General features: G+C 36.4%; 2 protein-coding genes across 5 annotated transcripts in view; one reads left to right on the top strand and one right to left on the bottom strand.

Annotated features, from left to right (window-relative positions):
* The window catches only part of EPHA6 (EPH receptor A6), an 887,146-nt gene that overhangs the window by 687,797 nt on the left and 173,671 nt on the right, over nucleotides 1–25,678 (top strand). The gene's annotated exons all lie outside the window — the stretch shown is intronic.
* Nucleotides 5,380–6,137, bottom strand: LOC101682566 (40S ribosomal protein S6-like). Its single transcript, XM_045088245.1, has one exon. It carries the CDS (start codon nucleotides 6,127–6,129, stop codon nucleotides 5,380–5,382), a length of 750 nt encoding a protein of 249 aa, XP_044944180.1. The 5' UTR covers nucleotides 6,130–6,137.

Below are 25,678 nucleotides of genomic sequence, written 5' to 3' on the forward strand. Positions count from 1 at the left end.
TATTTTTGCATGTAATATCTGGAAAGAAGTGTCAAATAATATATTTAGGGATTGAAAATTATTAGACCTTTTCTTTCTCCCTTTTTATAAATAATATTATATGACTTTATTATATAGCCCTATGTATTTTATTCACATATTATCATATATTTTATATGCATATATATGCATAAAAGTATATAAAAAGGAAAAAGATTATAGTCCCATGAAGTAGTAAGATTTAGTTATCTTAATCAGCTGAATGGGTTTAATGAGATAGTCTATGGCACCTGTCTGCCAGTTTGAAATACTCCATTTATTTCACATAAACATGCAAACAACTAACACAGTGACTGTTTGACATTTCTGACAATCTTGTCTTAAAAATGGGAACAGTGACCTCTACAAAGCCAGATTTTTATGCTCCCTAATTCAAGGTCTTTTTTCTATTTCAAGAAAAATAAAGAAGTGAGGGAAGCAGGGAAGGAAGGAAAAAATTAAAAAAAAAAAGATAATTAAGAAAGGACAGGCTCAATATGCTTTTGAGTGGCAACCATCATTACAGTTTCAACTTGTACAAGTGAGCCCCATATAAGGTTGTTGTGCTGCTGCTGAGGTGGGTGGTGGAGATGGAAAAAGGTGTAATTCACACAAAGATAAGTGGGCATATTTATACTGTTATCTTCTTGACTCCAGTGCTATGAGATTTTTAAGAGAAGGCAATAAATAAATGAATGCCTCATTCCCATAAATACATGGTAATTGTTCCAAGATTGGCCTTAAGTAGCTAAAAGATATCTAGCAATTAATGCTCCCTAAGGACTACCATATTGCATAAAAGATAAAATTGACAAAGATAAAGATGCAGGATAGGTTTATGCAGTCACTTTAGTAGAGTATCCTGGGGTTCTCTGAAGTAAACACAGAGACTCTCAGTTGAAAGTAATGCAAAATTATAGATCAAAATATTATCAGATCCTTTTATAAATTCTTAATATGCATACTTTTTATCTTATGTATACTTTTTTTCTCTGAGAGATACCTATTATAATGTTCTTGGGAATGCTTTTGCTCTTTCATATTTGGTATTATAGCTATCTTTATTTTGAACTTTAAAGTTAAATGATGAAAAGCTGCATTATATAAAAAGTATGTGTGATAAAAGTTGAACTTATTTATTTGATACACATCACAATTACATTAACTTGTTAAGATAAAACGGGTATAAAAAGGGATTAATCAAGCTAAACCATGTGTTTAGCACATACTTTTCCTCCAAGAGGCAAATAGAAGCCATTAGCTAGAGAACAGACTTGTAGCCATTAGTAGCATGGATCGTAGCAATTTGTAACTGGTAAGGTATACACCAGTGTCATTAATTACATAGTCCAAAAGAGAAAAAGTTACTCTTCTATAAAAAGATAAGAACTATGGTTAGATAATGAAGCAATACAGTTCTGTAACCACACTCCAGAAGATCAGGCCCAGCAGTCTGAATACCCATGATGGAAGGAAGAAACAAAAGAGAACTAATGAAGTTCCCCTCTTCCAGCTTAGTAGCTGATAATTAAATTTAGATAGAACAACTACATCTCTAACAAATCATAGATCTAGAAAGGAGTATAGAAGCCAATCAGAATGGCAAACAAATTCCCCAACATAACTTCATTTCATTGTTGGATATCCCTCACAACTATAACAGAAAGTGCTGGATCTGCCCAAACCCTCTTTAAATAATCCAGAATATTGTGGGTTCCTTCCAGACAATTTTGGTGAGTTTGCACAGACTCTAAGTCAGAGAGCAGATTCCAGCCAGTCAAGTACATTGTACAGTAAATACCGAAGAATTGTCTCCCTGGTCCCAGAAGTAAATTCTACTTGTCAAGTAATACACTGTCCAAGTTTTTAACTATTATGATACCTGTTTCTCCACCATGGTGTGTATCCTACTGCCTGTTACAGAGTCTCAGACAAGTCACTCAATGTCTTTAAGCCTCAATTTTTTCCCTCCACACAAAAAGATTAAGATATGAAGGTTGGACTAGAAAACAGCGAAGGTCACATCTAGCCCTAATATTTTGGATTCCATTCCTTTGCCAAAGGAAGAGGAATGTCACAAGATGTTGGTGAAAAGAATTTGTACCATGATAACTTATCACCCCACTTCCAAGTTGTTGTCTGTTTTTTTTTTTAATAACTTCAGGTTTGTATCAGTGATCCAAAGAGAAGATAGAGAGGTTCAGGAAGAAACAAAAAGTACCTTCAATAAACTTTTATTTTAGCATCTGTGAGGAGGAAAAGTATGGGTAAAATTGTTCCTGTAAGCAAAATCAAGGTTTGGAAATAAGGAGTATACATTAAAGGGGTAAGTATTCTGCCTATCTGATTCTAATGAAATAAATAAGATGGTTATTACCCCTACCTTTGGAGTTCAACTTCTCTGCTAGCTAAAGTAGGTTGAGAGTTTTGTTCTTGCTTTGTTTTCCAAGGAAAATTTCCTGAGTATCACCAGGTATTAGACATTATTGCTGATTAAAACCTAGAGCTAGAGAAAAGAAGCACTCAATACTCTTGAGAAGCCCACTTGTTGGTATCAGTCCACTGGGAGCAACAAACCAGTAAGCCATATTTCCCAGTATGATGTGTGTTATTTTGGATACAGTTATTATTAATGTACATATTTACTTATTCAGTAAATATTTATTGGATGCCCACTCTTCTAGATACTGGTAATACATTATTGAAAAAGAGCTTCTATCTACTGGAAGACACCAAAAGCAATTAAATATATGAATATGATTTTAGGTAAAGAGAAAAGAAACCTGAATAAATGAAAGATCAAGCCATGCCAAGATTTGGTAGGCAAATTTTCCAGGCAGAGGAAATAGCTTCTCAACCCTTGTGGCTAAATAAGAAATCAGGATATTGCAGGCATCCGAAGCATCTGGAGCAAAGTGATAACAGTACAGGTTACATATTGAAAAAAAATTATAGACAGGCAAAACAGTATGGAGACTCATGTAGTAACCCTAGTGAAAAATAATGAGAAAATAGATTAGATAAGTAAATATAAGAAGAAGGGAATAGCTCCAAGAGCTGTTTCCAAAGCTAAATTGGGATACTTTAGTGACTAAATTATACATGGAGAGTAACAGAATGGGGATAATTTCAAGATGCCTTAGAAGTTTCTGGTTTAATGTAAGTAAGGGAATAGAAAATTCTGGAGAAATACAGATTTGGAGATAAAATAATGAATTCTAGTTTGGATATGCTGTGCTTGGCATGCCTAAGACATTTACAGACTTCTAGAAAGCCTCTGGAACCTGGGTAGATATCTGGACTATAGGTTAAAATCTAAAAAGTAGTCCCCAGATGAGCAGTGATTGGCAGTTGAAGCTAGAGGGAGGGTGAGCTTTCCTAGAAGACTGAGGAAACTGATCCTTAGCAGGCAGACTGAAAAAGAAAAGCTAATGAAAGAGATGGAAGAAACAACCTAGGAGAAAACAGGTTTCTTCCCCTAAGAATGGGGGAGAGATCCATAGAATCAAATGAGCTGGGAAGTCAAGAAAGATAAGAATTGAGAATCTTCTGTTGGGTGAGGCAATTAGGAGGGCACAACCCATTATAGCATATCTGAAGATGGTCAGCCTGTAGTGGACTGTGAAGTGTGTGCACACTGTAGTCAGATGGTAGGTTAAAAATGCAAATTAGATTATGCTGGTTTCTTACATTCCAAATGTTTAGTCTTCATTCATGCAAGTAATATTTATTATGTGCCTAACCATTCTGTCCAGGCACTTTAATAAGCAATGAGTATTTAGCAGGGAATAAGAAAGCACTTTAATAAGCAATGGGTATTTAGCAGGGAATAAGAAAGGGAATAATTAGACTCCTGTCCTCCTGGATCAGGTCCATGCACCTCGCTCCTCTGGTTCTTTACTAGTCTCCTGACTCCTAGAATACATTCAGGTTAAATGACAAAACATCTTAAAACTTACTCTCATTTCTTCCATGTGCCTCTTCCTCTTCCAAACCTCTGAGGAGATGGAAAGAAATGTACTAAGTGCACCCTACATGGGTACATAGAGAACTATGATATGAAAAGAACATGGGTACCTGGAAGGCCCAGACACCTCTGAGGTTACCAGTCTCCCTTTTTTCAATCATGTGCTGAAGAGATAGGAGAGGCCTTGGGGTATTGGTGAAGTAGCCCCTGAGAAAAGTGTGAAATGAAACTGATCATGAAAAATGAGGAAGACTGTGAGCATGACACAAGAGAACTTGAGGCTCAAGGCAGAGCTGCTGCCCCAAAAAATGCTGTTAACAAATGGCGGCAGGGTTGGGGTCGGCGGGGGGGGGGGGGGGGGCGTTGATAGCATGAAAGTGGAAAGCGGTGCAACCTAGGGGAAAAGGAAACATGAGAGGCAGCACAAAGAGAATAAATTTCGAGTTTTTGTATTTTCTCTCTTCTCTTAACATCCTTAATATTTACTCTTTGGTGTTACTGAAAATAGTATGAATTATTATTGTGCAATTTCTGGAGTCTCCGTGGGTTCTCAGGATATTTACTCTAAAGTATTTACCATTCAGAATTATTATGTATATATATTGATAAGAGAAAAAGAACTAAGTGTGACTGTAACAAATAGGAACAAGATGACATGCTCTGGTAGCCCTGTGAATCTCTGTGTTCAAGCAGCACTGGGGCTAATTGGGATCACCAGCTTATATTCTGCCAGAGTATACTTCCCTATTTACAACAGAGAATATACTTCGTCTGTATTCAGGAGGAATTTATTCTTGTTCTTTCCATGTTTAAGTATCTGGGTTTTCTCAAGGTCGTGCAGAAAATGACCTTCCTAGATCTGTCTCTAACTTAAATGTTTCCTTCCTGCGGCTCTCTCCTCTCCCTAACCAGTCTCCTAATTATTGGGTAGACTGTAATAAGATGGAACAGGTTAAAAATTCTAGTAACAAGAATGTGAAGATAACACTGTAAACTGTAAGAACTAGGAGAGAAAAAGGAATATAAATACAACTTTATGCATACATAATATTGTCTTTTAATATCTCAAAATCAAATCAAATAGAATTATCTAGATGGTGAAACCTTACTCATTTCCAAAAATAAAAATTCCTGCCAAATCATTCATGATGCAATTTTTTTCTGGCAAAAAGTTTGATGATGCTAAATTGGAGAAGGGCTATGGTTCATTCTATCTAATAGAACTGAATAAGAACTGTTCTGCAAGACTGAAAGTTCAGGCAATCAGCCATTCCTCAGGAAACTTCACTGGCTTCCTGATGGTCTTTTTAGCTACAGACCAGTGAAAGTCTTTTTTTTTTTTTTTTTTTTTTGGATTTAATATCTGATCTTATTTATTTGTCACTCAGAAAATTTCATTTTTGACTGGACTCAGACTTAGAGGTAGAAGCTCTCAGCGAGGACGGCCTCCGTCTCTTGGCAATCTGTTCCTGGCGTTTTTCTTTGGCCTCCTTCATTCTCTTGGCCAAAAGTTTAGCAGATTCTGCAGCCTCTTCCTTGTTTTCCTCAGTGCGCCGCTTCTTCAGAGCAACACGCCGACGTTTCTGTTGGAGGACACGTGGAGTAACGAGACGCCGTATCTTGGGCGCTTTGGTTCTAGGTTTCTTACCTTCTTTGTTTAAGGGCTTTCTCACAACATACTGGCGGACATCATCTTCTTTAGAGAGATTGAAGAGTTTGCGGATTCTGCTGGCTCTTTTGGGTCCCAGGCGTCGAGGCACAGTAGTATCAGTGAGTCCAGGAGTATCCTTCTCCCCTTTCTTTACAATGACCAAGTTGAGAACACTGAGATTGGTATCCACGATGCAACCCCGAACAGATTTGCGCTTTCTCTCTCCCGTCCTCCTTGGTCTGTAGCAGGAATGCCCCTTACTCAGCAGCAGGCGGACACGGCCATGGGTCAAGACACCCTGCTTCATGGGGAAGCCTTGTTTGTCATTGCCACCACGGATTCGGACCACATAACCCTTCCATTCTTCACCGAGGGCGTCCGCAGCAACTTCTGTGGCCATACGCTTCTCATAAAAGGTTCGAAGTTTGCGTCCATCGTCCACTTCAATGAGTTTCTGGCAGCCAGTAGCTGGGAAAGAGATGTTCAGCTTCATCCTGAAGCAGCCTCTAGTCTTTTTTTCTTTTTAAAGATTTTATTTATTTATTTGACAGAGAGAGAGAGATCACAAGTAGGCAGAGAGAAGAGATGGGGAAACAGGCTCCCCGCCAAGCAGAGAGCCTGATGCAGGGCTCCATCTCAGGACCCTGAGATATGACCAGAATGGAAGGCAGAGGCTGCATCCACTGAGCCACCCAGGCACCCCCTAGACCAGTATAAGTCTTAATTACTGAAAATGATTATCCTTGCATATGTGACTGCTAATAAAAAATTATTCATAAAGTTATTGAATAGAAATCTAGCAAGCTCCTTATTTAATCTCATGATGAATATTTTAATGCTTATTTTATTGTTGTTGGGATACATTACTCTGACTTTTCTCTAATTTTCATTTAGATATAATTTCAGACTTACAAAAAAAGTTGTGAAAATAATACAGTTCCCATAAAACTTTACTCAGTTTCTCTGATGCTACTGTTTTACATAACCATAGGACTATTATCAAAGCCAGGAAATAAATATCAGTAGAGAACTATTTACTAAACTACAGAATTTTATTCAGATTCTCTCAGCATTTTCACGACTGTCCTCATCTGTCCAGAATCCATCCAAGCTCCCACATTGCACTCACTTATCACATCTCCTCAGTATCTTCCAATCTGTGACAATTCTTCGGGTTTCCCTTGTTTCTCATGACCCTGATGCTTTTCAAGAGCACTAATCAGTTGCTTTGTAGAACGTCTCTCAGTCTGGGTGTGTCTATTGTTTTTCCATAATTTGATTTGCAGTTATGTGTTTTTGGCAGGAGTATCACGTAAGCTATGTACCTTTCTGAGTGCATTGTATTGGAGGAAACATGATGTCCATATGCCTTCCTGGGGTGTTAGCATGGATCACTTGGTTAAGGTGATGTCTTCTAGATTAGCTACTGTAGAGTTACTTTTCCCTTTTTGTAATTAGTATATATGTGGGTAGAGATAATTTACACTATACAAATATCCTGTTTTGCCTCAAACTTTTCCATAGTACTTTTATCATCCATAGTAGATCTTGCCTACAAAAATTATTACCTTTGTATTCTAATGGTGATTATTCTGTTTCTCTATTTTTTCTACATTTTTAAATCAGAATACTTCTTTCAGGAAGAGTTATATTTCAGAATATTCTATTAATTGAATTATATAGTATGAAGCCTTTTGAGTCTGGCTCCTTTCTTGTAACAGAAGGCACTTGAGATTCATTCATGTTTATTGTTGTTACTGTTGAGCAGTTTTTCTTTGTATGGATGTATCATAGTTTGGGTATGTATTCAATGGTTAAAGGACATCTCGTTGGCTTCTAGTTTAGGTGATTATTAGTAAAACTTCTTTGGGATGCTTGGATGGCTCAGTCAGTTAAGCCTCTGCCTTTGGCTCGGGTCATGATCTCAGGGTCCTGGGATAGAGTCCCATATCGCGGTCCCTGCTCAGTGGGGAATCTGCTTCTCCTTCTCTCTCTGCTCTCCCCCTGCTTGTTCTCTCTCTCAAATAAATAAATAAAATATTAAAAAATCAAACAATCAATCAATCAATCAATCAGCACATCAATGCACAGGTTTTTATGTGAACACACTTTTACATTTCCCTTGGGTGAATAAGTATGAAATGACTAGATCAGATGGTAAATATGGGTTCAGTTTTGTAAGAAACTACCAAAATATTTTCCAAACTGAGTATGCCATTTTACATTCTCACTAGTAGTTATAGGTTTCAGTTGTTCTGTGCTACTGACAATACTGGGTATTATAACTTTAAAAAAAAAAAATGAGCGATTCTAGTGAGCCAATATTGGTCTCTTACTGTCATTTTAACTTGCATTCCTTAATGACTATTAATTTTGATCATCTTTTCATATGTTTATTGGCTATCCATATATATCTTCTGGGTGAAGTGTATCTTTGGATTTTTACTCATTTTTTCCATTGGGTTAGTTTTTTCTCAATGTCGATTTTTTGAAGTTTAAAAAAAAAATATTTTCTAGGTATAGTTCTTTATCAGATATGTGATTTGTAGGGAACCTGGATGGCTCAGTCAGTTAAGCATCTGCTTTCAGCTCAGGTCATGACCCCAGGATCCTAGGATCAAGCCCCCATTGGGCTCCCTGAGAACCGGCTTCTCCCTTCCTCTATAGCTCCCCCTGCTTGTGCTCTCTCTCACACACACTCTCTCTCCCTCAAATAAATAGATAATTTTTTAAAAATGTGGTTTGTAGATATTTTTCGAGATCATAGCTTGGTAGTTTGTTCCTTTTTTTTTAATTCTGTGAATAGTGTCTTTAACAGAGTAACCTTTTTAAGAGTTTGGTCATATCTAATTTATGCATTTATGTTTTTTTTTTCTTTTATGGATTATGCTTCCTAGTATGATATCTAAAAAACTACCTAGGCGCATCTCAGTGGCTCAGTCCTTTAAGCAGTTAAGTATCTGCCTTCAGCTCAGACCATGATCTCAGGGTCCTGGGATGAGCCCATGTTGGGCCCAGCACTCAGTGGGGAATCTGGTAGTTCCTCTCCCTTTGCCCCTCTCCCTGCTCTCTAGCACGCATGCGTTTGCTCTCCAAATAAATAAAATCTTTTAAAAAAAATGAATAAAAACTATACCCAACCCAAAGTCACAAGGATTTTCTCTTCTGTCCTCTATAAGTTTTATAGCTTTGCACTTTACCTGTAAGTCACTGATCCATTTTGAGTTTATTTTTGTATTAAATGTAAGGTATGAGCCAAGGTTCTTTTTTTAATTTTCATATTAACCATATCATCACCACTTGTTGAGTTAGGTTTTTGTTTGTTTGTTATGTGAAATTGCTTTTACTCTTTTTTTTGTTTGTTTGTTTCCTTAGGATTTTCCTAAAATCCTTCAATGGCTTTCCTTCACCCCGAGAACAAAATTAGAAATTTAGAATACAGAAATTCAAGGTTCTGTATGATTGGCCCCTGATTACAATATATCTTCTCTTCTACTCCTGTATAATCTGTTAATAGTGAGCCATTAGTAATTCCTCCAAACAGATCATGCTGTTTCTTATTTCACATATTTGATCATAGTTGGCCTTCTTTATGAGAAATTCCCCCCCCTCACCCCCACCACCCTTTACTCAGCCAGCAAACCCTACTTCTAAGGGGATGATTCCACTTAAATGAAACATCATTTCTTATCTCTGAGGTGGTTTAGACATCTGCACTGCACTTAACATGTACTGTAATCACCATTTATATGCATGGCCCGGAAGTCTGGTATATTCTTAGCCCTTACACCATAATATTAGGCCCTAGCACCCTTCTGCAATGCCCCTGGGGTTTTTCTGGGACAATCCCACCTGTTTGTTAACTGTTACCTGTTGGGCTCACTCTTACCTACAGGCTACCTGCCACAGCTCTTGTATAGCTTTCCCCAGCCCAGCAATTGCCCAATAGTAGACCAAAACAATCTTGTCATTCATGCACTTATCTGAGATCTTCCAAGATCCCTGATGTTGCTGGACCCTGTGCTGAGTAAAGCAAGGAAATGGACTTTCTCTATCTCCCTGATCCCTCAGTTTTTCATTTAGATACCAAAGCTGCTCTCATGTACTCTAAGCAGCCAGAATCTCTGTGGACCATTTTCACTTGGTTTATGATAACCCTAAATTTCCTGATAATAAAAGATTAAGCTATGTACCAGCTACCTTGTTTTCTCCACTTAATCTTGATTTTCTATCCTAGCTCTACTCAACTCTTCCCTCGATCTCCCTCCTCCTCCCAAATTTCTAATATATAGCCCCTCCTATATATTTTAAACTTATTTGCTTTTGAATAGAAGGGGAGATCCTTCATATTGGAATGGGCATTTGGAGGAACCCATGATCTGTTGAGGACAGTCTGTCTTGCTTATTGTGGTGCCCAGCATGGTGCTAAACATAGAGTAAACTGTAAGTACATGTGGGTGAAAGAAAATGGTAAGAAAAGAAGGAAAGGAAGGAAAGGGTAAGATAGAAGAAAAAGAAGAGAAAGAAAAGGTAAAGAAGGAACCTAATTTTTCAGACATCAAGCTGAATTCTTAATTTGAACACTCTGATGTCAGTCACATTTATATGAAATTGGCAGCTTTTGTCATAATTGTGCTTCTCTGTTCTTTGGTAGTTTCTCCTTTCTCTGAACAGCAATCATATTTTTTAGCTATTCTTACCCTCGGAGATGTTACTACTTACTACATTGCATTATAATTATTTAGGTGCATGTCTTTTTCTACTATAGATCAGAATCAACTTGAAAGTAGGACCACGATTAATTCATCTTTATGTACTTATACATTACCTAGTTGGTGTCTTCTATGTCATAGCACTCAGTCCCAACTTTGGAATGGATAAAGAAATATGCTAGTATGTTTCCTTTTCCTGAGAAATAAAAGTAGGCACGACTTAGTCCACCCATGATTGAGATACAGAAACAATGATGTGAATTTATTGACATTTTTATTAGGTTACATCAGTCACTGCGAGTGAATTTATTCACTTTCCACTCATCACAAATGTCAACCAAAGACATCAATGATTTTTTTTCTCCTTTTCATTCAGATGCAATGGCTATTTCAGGATTCTTAGCCCTGAAAGTAATGCATTGACCTTTCCCCTAAACATTAGTGACATGATTTTCCTGAAGTAAGTTCAGTTTTCATTTTGGCATAGCCATATATCATATGAGACATGCCACTGTATTTGGTACAACAGTCCATAAATACAAAAAACAATAGCACCTCCATGACTCTATCAGCATTTCATGAAACTAATCACTGAAGTATTCCATTACACTGAAATGAAAGTATACAAAAAGGCTTTCCATTAGCTACAGTTTCTGTGATTTAATGATTTCTTTAATATAGGTTATGTATCATTATAAGAAATCCCAGGATATTCCCAGGGGGAAAACAGGTCTAGAGAAAAATATAAGGTTGCTGCAGAAACTCAAGCATATAGAGGGGCCAGTTAAAGAAAGGAAGAATCAAGGGTGAGCCTAGGGGGTTTACTAGTTTGTTCCAAAAAATGGAGAAAGTTGTCATTTCCCTAAAAGAGGATTTATAATTCATATAACTACTTCTTACATTTTGGCTAAATAAATTCAATAAAACAAAAACAAAATGTTCCCTTATGTCAGTTCCAATGTTCCAAATTTGTCTGCCTAAATGGAACAATATACCTTGGTCATAGAGTTGACTGGTAACAGATTCAGAAAATATTTCATATTACCTCCAAGTAAAACATTTGGAAGACTACGCTTATCACATGATGAAAGCTTTAGTTATACAACATGGAAAGCTTACAATTACTATTTCTTATAAGATGAAACAAATGAAACAGTTCCTCTAGTTAAAATAATATTACCACTCATGTGTTATATTCATGAGGTTTTAGCTACAGGGAAATGCTCAGTAGCTAACAAGACCCACCCTCAGTCTAACTATAGATGCCTACCCTTCTTACTAATTAAGAAATTGAGAACTGGCCAGAAAAGCAGAAAGAAAAAAAGATTAGTAGGGAAGTTACTGTGAATGGAGCAAACCTCTCTCTAAATCAAATTCGAATTCCTTCAAAAGCTTATGAGGAACCCAGTTGTAAATTTAATGGCTGAAGGGTGTATTTTTTACTGGTGTTAAAATATCTCCTTTATAATAGGAGAAAAACTTTCTTTTTAAAAGATAATGTTAGGGCGCCTGGGTGGCTCAGTGGGTTACACCACTGCCTTCGGCTCAGGTCATGATCTCAGGGTCCTGGGATCGAGTCCCGCATCGGGCTCTCTGCTCAGCAGGGAGCCTGCTTCCTCCTCTCTCTCTCTGCCTGCCTCTCTGCCTACTTGTGGTCTCTTTCTGTCAAATAAATAAATAAAATCTTTAAAAAAAAAAAAAAAGATAATGTTATTCACAGACATTATGACAAATGACACACTACAATTTAGAATCTCGATGTCAATCATGGAAAGACAAAGCAAACCTATATCAAACATTAACTTCAATGGGGACAATTAGAGGTGAGTATGGCCATAAATTCTAGTTTTGTTGATTCCAAATATTGTCCAGAAAGCACCTTCTCATTGATACAGAAACAATAAAACACTGAGTATCTAGTTATAAAGACCATATGCTGGTATCATAATAATGTAAATCTTTCATAAAAACAAAGTGATCTATTACAATCGTTTAGAAAGCAGAGGTATTCTTTGCTTTACACCATTTCAGCTTTCAAAAATTTTCACAGAAAGCCTCTATTTTCTGTTACTGAAGGAAATCTGTATTCTGATTTTCAAAAGCCATTAACTTCTTTTTGTTTGTTTGGTTTTTTTTAATGTCTCATAACATTTTTATTGGCCAAAATTGAACTTCATCCTGCAAAAACATTACTCCCAATAGTGAAGTTATAGTTAAATGAACACACTAGGGAACATGTTAATATCTACTTTGTGACTCTCTCATACTTTAAATAAAGCAGTTTTTTCTAACTTTAATGCAATCGCCTTGACCTACTCTTTTTGCTTGTTGCCTTACCACAACCTATTTTTCACACCAGAGTGATTTAAAGGAAAAAAAAAATGTGTAAACTGCACTTAGGAAAAAAAAATCCAAAGTCTTTACTTTGGCCTGCAATGCCTTTAATTGTCTAGACCCTGCTTGCTTCTTAAATGTTGTCTTCTACTTCCGTCCCCTCCTATTGTCCATGTGTAGACCATCCTGGCCATCTTAGGACCATCCAGACCATCTGTGTGCCTTGAACACACCAAGGTCACTGCTGCCTCAGGGCCCCAAATGTTCTCCTTCACAGCTATCACAGTCCCAATATCCTCACTAGACTGCCATCTGCAGAACCCTACCTCCGTCCCCCAGATATTCATTGTCCTATATCTCTATGTTCTTCCCTTCTACATATAATCATATAAAATCATGTAGGCTTCATTCTGATGTGCTTAAGGTATTGTACACCAAGGAAAGTTCCGGCATATACAGAAGTAAACACTCAACAGAGAGTTGCTTTATAAATTAATGAACCATTTTAAGCAATGATATCATTAAAACAATACCATACTAGCATTTCTGGAATCCTCATTTTTACTCATGCCTTTATTTTGGCATGTTACCAAATACAGATTGTTAAGACCAAGTAGATTATTCAGTCTAAAACTTAAAATGTAAACTAAAGCATATTCTGTAAAATATTTTTATAATGCATCAAATTGGATGTACTAAGATTATCTATTTATAATTATTTATAAACCAAGCATATAATTAATATAAATACTCTGGCATTGGGATTATGTAGCAAATAATGGAATTATCAAGCACTGCATATGTTGAGAATTTTATAGAGACATCTTTTCAGTTTAGATGGGTTAGCCTGTTTGCAGTTTAGTTAATAAAAATGAACCTCAAAGAAAAGCTTAAGGCAGGACATTTTTAAAAAGTAAATTAATTTTATAAAGCATATTTATTGGAAAGCAAGGTGAATTTTTTAAATTAAATCATTTCCCAAATAACAAACTTATCATTAACTTAATGGTTTTTTGGTCCAATAAAATTATTTTCTAAACCAAGTTTATTATGGGAGAGAGAACAGACTGAAAATATAGTAGGATTTATTTTTGGATTACAGTTTTAGAATAATTTTGTTTGCTTTCATCTTTGTATTTTGCATATTGTCTGTGCTTCCTAAAATAAACAAATATTGTGTTATTATTTTGTTTCTAGGCTGTAATGAAAAAATCTTTATATTAAATTGAACAATCTTGTGAAATTGCCACTTTTGTAGGTGAGAAATTGTTGAATGTAGGAAATTTCATATGGTTCTACCTAAATGTTAGGTTTCATTTCTAATAACATCAGTTTGCAAGTAATTTGTCCAAGCTATAAATGGAATGTTATGTTTATGCATAAGTTTTTTATAATTGAACCCTTGAAACAATTGAGGGAAATACCTCACCAAATAAAATAGTAAATTAATCTATGACATAAACCCAACTCATCTTAATTTAAGGAAAATCAAAAATATTTGTTGAGTCTCATATCCGAAAAGTATAGTAACCCCAAAACTGCTAGATGCAGGAGCTCAAACAACATTGAAATCACTGAACAATCAACCAATCGATCAGCCAATAGATAGATAAATGCATAGATGACTTTACTTTACTCTGCATGCTCCTTTGGCTTCCTTTTTAAGCAGATTCTTTCTACTTGTTGGAAAGGTGACTCCCTGCAGATCTGTTGACTATGTTGTCCATAGTTGGGCCCCAAGCCCATCTTTAGTGTAATTGTGTCCAGGTGGTTGGAGTTCTCCATCCATTACTGTGTCACATACCACCCCTCTGGAAGGAGAGACTGACAAGAATAGCTTGGAACCAGTAAAGGATATTTTCCAAAAGGAAAGACAACAAAGAAGTAATTGATGTTTACTTTATGGATTAAAAAAAAAAACCTCTAGACAATTAATTTGCTTGGTTTTGATAGTTATGAACGTAACTCTATGTTAGTATGTATAAACTATATATAGCAATAGTAGACACTATCAGATTTGTAGGGTAATTCAAAAAATAACAGACTGGGAAGAAAGTCAGATCTTTTAGGAAAACAAATACATTGTTAACAGCAGCAGTTTAGCGTAACTATGACTATGTTGTTCATTAACTACAATTTTATGTTTTCTTTCAATAGCTGCTTGTAAAGGGAGCTAAGAAAATAAGTGGATCTTTTTGCTTTTTAAATTTATACTTAAAAAAATTAAAAATATGAAGAATGAAAAGAAATCAACCTGCCTCTAAAAAATTATTGTTAAACATAAAATGTGATTATTCTTCTGCCATCCAGTTCCATCCCCTAGAGTTAATCCCTATTAATCCAGAGATAGGCTTCCTAAATATTCTATGTATATGCCCACATTTCTATCGGTGCCTCTGTATATATTATTTTACACACAGAACTGGAATCATGCTATATAAGTTAGTTTTAATATCTTGTAGTTAGCCATTATATTATTTAATATTAGGTCTGATGATAAGTAACAGAACAACTGTAATCATGGTGGCTTAAATTAAGAGATATATTTATTTATTCTTCACATAAAAGTCTGGTGCGACAGTACAGAGCTTTGTAATAGTTCCATGATTATTAAGGAGCCAGTTTCTTTCTCTCTCATTTTTCCGCTCGCCTCGTCATAGGCCTTCAGTCTCACAATCCAAGATGCCGTCCTTGTTCTCCATGTTCTGTCTACCTCTAGCCAGCAGGAGGGAGGCTGTTGCTGGCTGGTCACATTAAAAACATTCCCTGCTTCCTCCTCTTTCTCTGTCTGCCTCTCTGCCTACTTGTGGTCTCTGTCTGTCAAAAAAATTTGTTAAAAATCTTTAAAAAACATTCCATAAAAGTTGTGCTGAGAACAGCTGCAAGGGAGGCTAGGAAATGCAGTCTTTATCTTAGTGATCATGTTATCTATATTAATTATGCCTTTTTACTTTCTGATATTTTGACATCTGGGATATGCTAATCCTAAAGAGACTGTTCCTCCAGGGCAACTAATTCTCAGAGATGGTAGAGGACTCACTTGCAACTGGGCCTTTCAAATGCAAGCTCATCAATACCTCCTTTATTGAGCTCTCCCATCCCAAACTATTATCCCTCTGTCCTAATCACCCCAGAGCCAGGGATCAGACAACTGGGGCAGGCCTTACACCTTGAAGTCCCCAGAAATCATCTCAACTAGCCAAGTATAAACGTGCTTGGCCATTCCTTGCCTTGCCCACTCCTTCCTGCTAAAACCCCAGCAAAGGTGTGGTTCACATTTTCCCCCTCACTCTTGTTCCCTCTTGACCAATTCTGGTGCTTTTCATGTGGCCCTGTGGAGGTTGCTGTGCCTCCTATTTCTAGGGGTCTTTGAGACTAAAAACATATTTCTGCATGACTGTCATTTTCAGTCTATGTCTTACCACACTTGATCAAAACAAATCCTGGGTACATTTAAAAACATTACAAGATAGTGTCAAATGTTGCACACCACTAAAATCAAAATATTAAAACCCTTGAAAAAAGTGAATTTTACAGTATGTGAAATGCATCTCAATAAAAAAAATTCAAGTGTGCTTTTTTTTTACAGTAGAAAAATGAAATAATAGGTATTGGGGGTCAATAGCCATGCTACAATATTATGTTCCAGATTAATATGTGTAAGTATCTCTCTTTTACATGTCTGCCCTAAGTTACATGGTTATAGTTTATTTTTTCATTTAACAGTACACATATAAAATTCTTCCCTTTTTTTCTTCTTATAAACTGTGCTATATACCACATTATGCTTTTATTATCATAAGATAGATTCTAGAAGTAAAACTCTTAAGTCAAAAGGTAGCTTTTAAAATAGATACTGCAAATTACCTTCCAAAAATTACATCGATTTAGGATCCCCTTAAAAGATAGAATGCTTATTGATTTTTACTTAATTCTACCTGTTATCTATCTTTTTAAAATAATTTTTATCAATCCAATTGGCTATAAAAATACATTATTTTAATTTGCACATCTTTGACTATATATGTTAATCTAGCATTACCATTTTCATCTCTTTCTCTGACAATTGCCTATTCATGTCCCTAACTCTTTAGTAACCTGGAGTATAAAACTCGTTTTTAACCACAGACATTGGTATTAACCTAGAAACTCTGTTCAGAAATGTATAAGATAGTTTCTTCATCTTATATGACCACAAGATATGTCTAAGAAAATGCCATCTTTCTGTTAATCCTAACTGGCTCTCATGTGCCTTTGAGAAACAAAAGTTAATTTTTTTTTAATTAATTTTTTATTTTTTATAAACATATATTTTTATCCCCAGGGGTACAGGTCTGTGAATCACCAGGTTTACACACTTCACAGCACTCACCAAAGCACATACCCTCCCCAGTGTCCATAATCACACCCCCTTCTCCCAAACCCCCTCCCCCCAGCAACCCTCAGTTTGTTTTGTGAGATTAAGAGTCATTTATGGTTTGTCTTCCTCCCAATCCCATCTTGTTTCATTTATTCGTCTCCTACCCACTTAAGCCCCCATGTTGCATCACCACCTCCTCATATCAGAGAGATCATAGGATAGTTGTCTTTCCTGCTTGACTTATTTCGCTAAGCATGATACTCTCTAGTTCCATCCATGTTGTCACAAATGACAAGATTTCATTTCTTTTGATGGCTGCATAGTATTCCATTGTGTATATATACCACATCTTCTTGATCCATTCATCTGTTGATGGACATCTAGGTTCTTTCCATAGTTTGGCTATTGTGGACATTGCTGCTATAAACATTCGGGTGCACGTGCCCCTTTGGATCACTACGTTTGTATCTTTAGGGTAAATACCCAATAGTGCACTTGCTGGGTCATAGGGCAGTTCTATTTTCAACATTTTGAGGAACCTCCATGCTGTTTTCCAGAGTGGCTGCACCAGCTTGCATTCCCACCAACAGTGGAGGAGGGTTCCCCTTTCTCCGCATCCTCGCCAGCATCTGTCATTTCCTGACTTGTTGATTTTAGCCATTCTGACTGGTGTGAGGTGATATCTCATTGTGGTTTTGATTTGTATTTCCCTGAAGCCGAGTGATATGGAGCACTTTTTCATATGTCTGTTGGCCATCTGGATGTCTTCTTTGCAGAAATGTCTGTTCATGTCCTCTGCCCATTTCTTGATTGGATTATTTGTTCTTTGGGTGTTGAGTTTGCTAAGTTCTTTATAGATTCTGGACACTAGTCCTTTATCTGATATGTCGTTTGCAAATATCTTCTCCCATTCTGTCAGTTGTCTTTTGATTTTGTTCACTGTTTCCTTTGCTGTGCAAAAGCTTTTGATCTTGATGAAATCCCAATAGTTCATTTTTGCCCTTGCTTTCTTTGCCTTTGGCGTTGTTCCTAGGAAGATGTTGCTGCGGCTGAGGTCGAAGAGGTTGCTGCCTGTGTTCTCCTCAAGGATTTTGATGGATTCCTTTCGCACATTAAGGTCATTCATCCATTTTGAATCTATTTTTGTGTGTGGTGTAAGGAAATGGTCCAATTTCACTTTTCTGCATGTGGCTGTCCAATTTTCCCAGCACCATTTATTGAAGAGGCTGTCTTTTTTCCATTGGACATTCTTTCCTGCTTTGTCGAAGATTAGTTGACTGTTGAGTTGAGGGTCTATTTCTGGGCTCTCTATTCTGTTCCATTGATCTATGTGTCTGTTTTTGTGCCAGTACCATGCTGTCTTGATGATGACAGCTTTGTAATAGAGCTTGAAGTCCAGAATTGTGATGCCACCAACGTTGGCTTTCTTTTTCAATATCCCTTTGGCTATTAGGTCTTTTCTGGTTCCATATAAATTTTAGAATTATTTGTTCCATTTCTTTGAAAAAGATGGATGGTACTTTGATAGGAATTGCATTAAATGTGTAGATTGCTTTAGGTAGCATAGACATTTTCACAATATTTATTCTTCCAATCCAGGAACATGGAACATTTTCCCATTTCTTTGTGTCTTCCTCAATTTCTTTCATGAGTACTTTATAGTTTTCTGAGTATAGATTCTGTGCCTCTTTGGTTAGGTTTATTCCTAGGTATCTTATGGTTTTGGGTGCAATTGTAAATGGGATTGACTCCTTAATTTCTCTTTCTTCTGTCTTGCTGTTGGTGTAGAGAAATGCAACTGATTTCTGTGCATTGATTTTATATCCTGACACTTTACTGAATTCCTGTATAAGTTCTAGCAGTTTTGGAGTGGAGTCTTTTGGGTTTTCCACATCTAGTATCATATCATCTGCGAAGAGTGATAATTTGACTTCTTCTTTTCCGATTTGGATGCCTTTAATTTCCTTTTGTTGTCTGATTGCTGAGGCTAGGACCTCTAGTACTATGTTGAATAGCAGTGGTGATAATGGACATCCCTGCCGTGTTCCTGACCTTAGCGGAAAAGCTTTCAGTTTTTCTCCATTGAGAATGATATTTGCAGTGGGTTTTTCATAGATGGCTTTGATGATATTGAGGTATGTGCCCTCTATCCCTACACTTGAAGAGTTTTGATCAGGAAGGGATGCTGTACTTTGTCAAATGCTTTTCCAGCATCTATTGAGAGTATCATATGGTTCTTGTTCTTTCTTTTATTGATGTGTTGTATCACATTGACTGATTTGCGGATGTTGAACCAACCTTGCAGCCCTGGAATAAGTCCCACTTGGTTGTGGTGAATAATCCTTTTAATGTACTGTTGAATCCTATTGGCTAGTATTTTGTTGAGTATTTTTGCATCTGTGTTCATCAAGGATATTGGTCTATAGCTCTCTTTTTTTATGGGATCCTTGTCTGGTTGGGGATCAAGGTGATGCTGGCCTCATAAAATGATTTTGGAAGTTTTCCTTCCATTTCTATTTTTTGGAACAGTTTCAGGAGAATAGGAATTCTTTAAATGTTTGGTAGAATTCCCCCGGGAAGCCGTCTGGCCCTGGGCTTTTGTTTGTTTGGAGATTTTTAATGACTGTTTCAATCTCCTTACTGGTTATGGGTCTGTTCAGGCTTTCTATTTCTTCCTGTTTCAGTTGTGATAGTTTATATGTTTCACTACTCAAGATTTTCCATTCTCATGTGATTTTAAGATAATTCTTCCTGGGGCACCTGGGTAGCTAAGTCATTTAAGGGTCTGACTCTTGGGGGTGCCTGGGTGGCTCAGTCCTTGATCATCTGCCTTTGGCTCAGGTCATGATCCCATCAGGCTTCCTGCTCAGGGAAGGACTGCTTCTACCTCCCCGACTCCCCCTGCTTCTGTCTCCTCTCAATGTTGGGTCTCTCTCTGTCAAATAAATAAATAAAATCTTAAAAAGGGGGGGGGGGCTTGACTCTTGGTTTCAGCTCTATAATGATCTCACTGATGATGAGAATGAGCCCCACCTAAGGTTCCATGCTAGAAGGGGAGTCTGCTTGAGATTCTGTCCATCTGCCTCTCTCCCCATGCACATGTTCTTTCCCTATCTCTAAAATAAATAAATAAATCCTTTAAAAAGTAGTTCTTCCATATTTTTGAAAATGAGTATTGAATTTTCACTAGTGTCTTTTTTTTTCTTTAGGTGTATTTTTCCTTTTCCTTTACAAGGTCTTATTGTACTATATTAAGAATTCTTAGCATACATTTTAAATTACTCTTCAATTTCATCAAATGTAGCTGCTTTAGAAAAGCCATCTGCTCTGGTTGTTCAACTTGGTCTCTTTTGTTCAACTCCATTTACCTCTTCTTTACTGATTCATGTGAGAGGATCAGTTCCCTCAACAAGTACAGGGCAAGAAGTAGTAGATTGGGCAATAATAAGATATTAATCAGACTTTCTTTTCCAGTGTAGAGTTTATCTACTTGAACTGGAGCGGACAGAAAAAGAGAGACCACTTGATTTATCAGAGGGTTGTGCAGCTGAGATGAGAGGCTTTTTTCCAGTTGACTGAAGGCTTCTCAGACAAGAATGGCCAGATTTCCACACAGCTTTTCCCCCAGGCAGCTAACTGCCACATAACTTCCTGTCTTGTGATAAGAGCATCCACTTAGCTCCGGGCTCCCACAGTCGGTCTCAGGAGTGGGAGTCATTACCTTCCAGTTCTGCAGAGAGCTGAGCCTTTTATTGGGCCACTGGCTATCTTTGATTTAATTAATGAGTAAATCTCAGACTTTACTGACTTATTCCGCCTCATGTGTTTATTTCCTGTCTCTCCCAGTGCCATAGCTGTTTGCCTTTTGTCCTCTTTCCTGTTTTCCTGTGCTTTCTGCTACACTCTGTCTTCTACATACGTATGTATATATTGCCTGCATATACTTGTATAAGGCAATATTAATGTAACTTAGAAAAGAAAAGTGAAAGTAAAATCATATTTAAAAGGCTTTGATAAAATAGATCTAAGCCTTTAATTAGAAATGTATAAAGCAGGAACACCTGGGTGGCTTAGTCATTAAGCATCTGCCCTCGGCTCAGGTCATGATCCCAGGGTCCTGAGATCTAGCCCTGCATCCGGCTTCCTGCTCTATGGAAGCCTGCTTCTCCCTCAACTGCTCTCCCTGCTTGTGTTCCCTCCCTCACTCTCTCTCTGTCAAATAAATAAATAAAATCTTTAAAAAAAAAAAAGTGTATAACATAGTTACCTCTGAGGAGCAGAAGGATTATAAGGTCTGGAAGACTTTGTTGTTGTTAATACCATTTTGAAGTATTTGTAGTACTTGTCATGCTTCCTAACAATAATGACAATTCTATTATATAGGCCTTATAATTATAAAATATTATATTACTCACTTAAAGTAGTGTATTAAATATTGAAATAAATATATTAAATATAATTATTTTATCTCTTAAAATATTAGATTATATATAAAATATTACCATTACTTTTTTTCACAGTAAAATTTAAATTGAATGGCAAAATTACACATTTTAAATGCTGGCTATATGGACCAATTTTTTTTTTTGGTGGGTATTTTGTTTACTGTAAGTAACCACAACAAACATTAAAAATAACATATTCACAATAATGGGCCATAAAGCCAGTTCAGCTAAAATAAAGGCAAATTTTACAAATTTCTTAGTACCTCCAAGGTCCAGGATATTGCCACATGGTGCATGGTTGACATTTAAAAAAAAATCAATAGATAAAAGTTTCAATTCATGTTAACTATTAAAAACTATGATATATAAGTGTGACAAAAATTGCCAACCAACATATTCTTTTCCCAAAAGGAAAATAATTCATACATATTGGATCATGTAAAAGAAAAAAAAGAAGAAAACAGTAACATTTTGTTGAATTTGATCAATATAAAGAATTACTATTAAATGTACAAAGGTCTCTGAAGCTAATGTCAAAACTGAAGAAGACAGCACTGTTACACCCTTTAAGACCAGGTGCTGCATAATCAGAGGCCATGCTAGAACGGAAGCTTGGGCATGGTCCATGTAAATGCCTGACATATGCAGTACCTAGAGGCAGGGGAAATATCATTCTCAATGTCACAAAAGAGAGTAAAAAAAGGATAGAGGCAACTTGCTCAGCCTGGGATGATATCCATGATATCCAATCTATATACCAAGAGAGAAATGGTTTACAGACAGTAATGAAAGCCAGAAGAAAGACTAAGAAGGCTCCTGCCAAAATGAATTTTTTTTTTAAAAAAGGACAATTATCACAAGTGCATAAAGAAATTACCTGAATATCAAAAAGAGTCTGAGCAGTTAAGAACAGCTCTTTGAAGTCCACTACATTCATCAAATGCCACGATTTATAAAGTTTGTTAGAGGTATCCAGGGAAAATTAGTTTAAAGAAAATAATGTCAAGTAATTCTGCATTGTAGCAATATTAACAATATTGTTCTTACAGATGATTATCATAACCTATAATTATGGCTTTCAAAGAGAGAGGACTATATATAAAAGAATAACTATGTGTATGATTTATAAATTCTAAAGAAAAGTTTTCAAATTCTGCTTTCTAAATAATTCTGACTTCTTTAACTCACGTAAGCTCTAATGGTAGCTATATATCAGAATGTAACTTGAATGTATTAGATATATTTAATAAGATATCAGAATTTATAAATTATGAATACAAATACCCACATGCTTATTAAGGTTTTTTGGGTTTTTTTTATTTTTATTTTCAAGCTTTTGCCACTGGAAGACATCATAAAGATAGGAAGAGCCTTTATAGAATTTATCAAGTAAATATTAGAAGGCAATTTCAGTGCTAAACCTATTAACCAAACCTCCTTCATTTCAGTGAGAAACCAAAAACTTAAGGAATGATTCTGCTAAAAATCATATTTAATTATTACTAAATTTAGGATTATTTGGACAGTAATGACTTGAAGTCAGTTTTATATGTTGATTATTCAAGTTTATTTGCAAAATCAAGGCAGTTTTTGTAAGAAGTCACAGAAATCCAACTCATATTTTATTAATCCAAAGAGATTTTGTTGACTTTTATAACTAGAAATATAGGATAATTTAGGCTGCAGGTATGGCTCAATCTAGGACTAAAAACAAAAATTGTTTTCAATCTCTTGGCTATGCTTTATCCTCTAATGACTTCAATCTCAGGGTGAACTCTTGTTATATGGCAGCCCCCTGTACTTTGAAGTTAATCCCCTACCTCATCCAGTTCCAATGAATGGTTGCCTTTATTATCTAATCATTGTAACAAAGTCCTGGAATGAGTCTCATTGATCTGACATCTGATGGGCTCATTTTGAGCTCAATGGGGAAAGAAAGGTGGATTAAAACTCCACCACTACCGGATAGAAACCATATGAAATGAGACAAAGGAAAGGTTGTTTTTAAGGAATGTCAGTGTGCTCTTCTAAAACCAAAGGGAAATGGATTGCAGGCACACAAAAGCAGGTGTCTACTATATTCAGTTGGATTCATTTTTTTATTCTTAAGATGACATCACATCTGGCACACTTAATATTACAGTGTTGTGGAAAGAGCATTGAGAATGAAAGCAGCAAGATCTAATTGTATGACCTTGAGTAGGTCACCAGGCCCTTCTGAATTTACTTTCTTCATACATAAATTGTTAAAAATACATTTATCATTGCAATTCTATGAATGATTTGATGAAGAAAAAAAAAAAGCCTGGTAAAAAAAGCTCATGTGCCAAAAATAAATTCAGGCCTGCTATATTATACAACTTCCAAGGACAATATTCACACAGAATACAAGAGAAGAAATGTAGCAATGTTGTCTATCAAATGGGATTAATAATACCTTCTTTACAAAGTGCTATGAAGATTTAATATTATAATGTGTGAAAGTGTCCAGCTTAATGCTAGCCACTGTTACAGATTGAATTGTGTCCCCCAAACAGACATGTTGATGTCCTCTCTGCCAGTACTTCAGAATGTGACCTTATTTGGGAGAAGAATGGTAATAGATGTAATTTTTTAAGATGAGGTCATATTGGAGTAAAATGGACCCTTAATCTAATATGACTGGTGTCCTTACAAGAGGAGAGAAAGATAAACAGGGAGGAGAATGCCATGCAAGGACACAGAAACACATAGGGAGAAGACAGCCATATGAAGACACAAGTAGAGATTGGAGTAACATTTTTACAAGCCAAGGAACACTAAGGACTGACAGCTGTCTCTAGAAGCTAAGACAGAGGAATGAAAGAAATTCTCCTTCAGAACTCTCAGGAGGAATCAATAAGACCAATACCTGCTTTCAGACTTCTAGCCTCCAGAACTGTGAGCAAATGAACTTTTCTTGTCTTAAACCACCCAGCTCATGGTACTCCTTATGGCATCTTGTAGGAAGCTAATGCGGTCACATTGGAGTCAGTCATGGTTACTTAAACTTGAAAGTATTTTAATGTTTTTGAAAGATAGTGTTTCATATATATTTTAAGTCTACTGACATTTTAAAATAATATTTAGCAACTGTTTTGTTAGTATTGGTGAACTTATATCTCTATAACTTTTTCCACTTTTGCCTATTCCCTCCTAGAAAGCCTGCCTTGTCCTACTTGATACCCTTCTCTCCCAGCTCTCTTCTTACTCTGTTTTCTGGATTTATCATGTCCTCTTCTTCCTTTGTCCTTCATTTTTTGTGGAGTCCACTATTGGACCCCCAACCTTCTTTTTACTGGGGTTGTCACTGACCATTCATGCATTACCAAATTCAGGTAGAGCCAGCCTCCATCCTTGGAGCTTCAAATATGCAACGACTGGTTCTTCTTCTCTATCTAGATATCAAACACACAGCTCAGAGTATGTCCACAAAAGAGTCACGATCTTTCTTTAGATATACTTCTCCCTCATTGTAAACCCATCATAGAATGTCCCTTTCCCTTACTCTTCACATTTGATCCAGATCCACACTCCCTGGCTTCTGCGTTCACTCATGTCTTTCTCCCCTTGTTCATTTCTATTACTAACTTGATTAAATATCTCATCATCTCTTTTCTGAATTAAAGAGAATCACATCACTGGTATCCCTTACCTCCATTTTTGCCACTCTTAAACTCCTTCTACCCAGTGTAGCAGGAGTGATCTTTATAAAATGCAGAACAGATAAAATTAGTCCCCTACTTTATAATTTTCAAGTTTCCCCACAGTTTAATGGAGAAATTTTAAGTTCTTTAGTGAAGTATTCAAGGCCCCCATTGATCTGGCTCTTGCCTCCTCTCTAGGATCATTTTGCTAACTGCTGCGCAAGTTCCAGCTCTATTCAACCACGTAAAGCTCCCAGAGAGAGCCATGCTCCCTACAGCAGCTCCATCTGTACAGAATTTTCTTCTCCTCTATCTCAGTATTGCTTTTCCCTTTTAGGTTCAAACCAAGGCTTCACCACTTAAAATAGAATCATGACTTTATTCCCCACCCCCCACTGTACCCTTCTCAAATATCCAAAATAACATCTAAAATGCTGTGTTACCCTTATTATTTTATGTACGGTTATCTCTTCAAACACCTCATGAAACAGGCATTCTTCTTGATATATCTCAACATATGACATGT

Source organism: Mustela putorius, unplaced genomic scaffold (assembly GCF_011764305.1).
Source record: "Mustela putorius furo isolate JIRA1106 unplaced genomic scaffold, ASM1176430v1.1 tig00003834_pilon_pilon_pilon, whole genome shotgun sequence".
In the NCBI taxonomy this organism is placed as follows: Eukaryota; Metazoa; Chordata; class Mammalia; order Carnivora; family Mustelidae; genus Mustela; species Mustela putorius.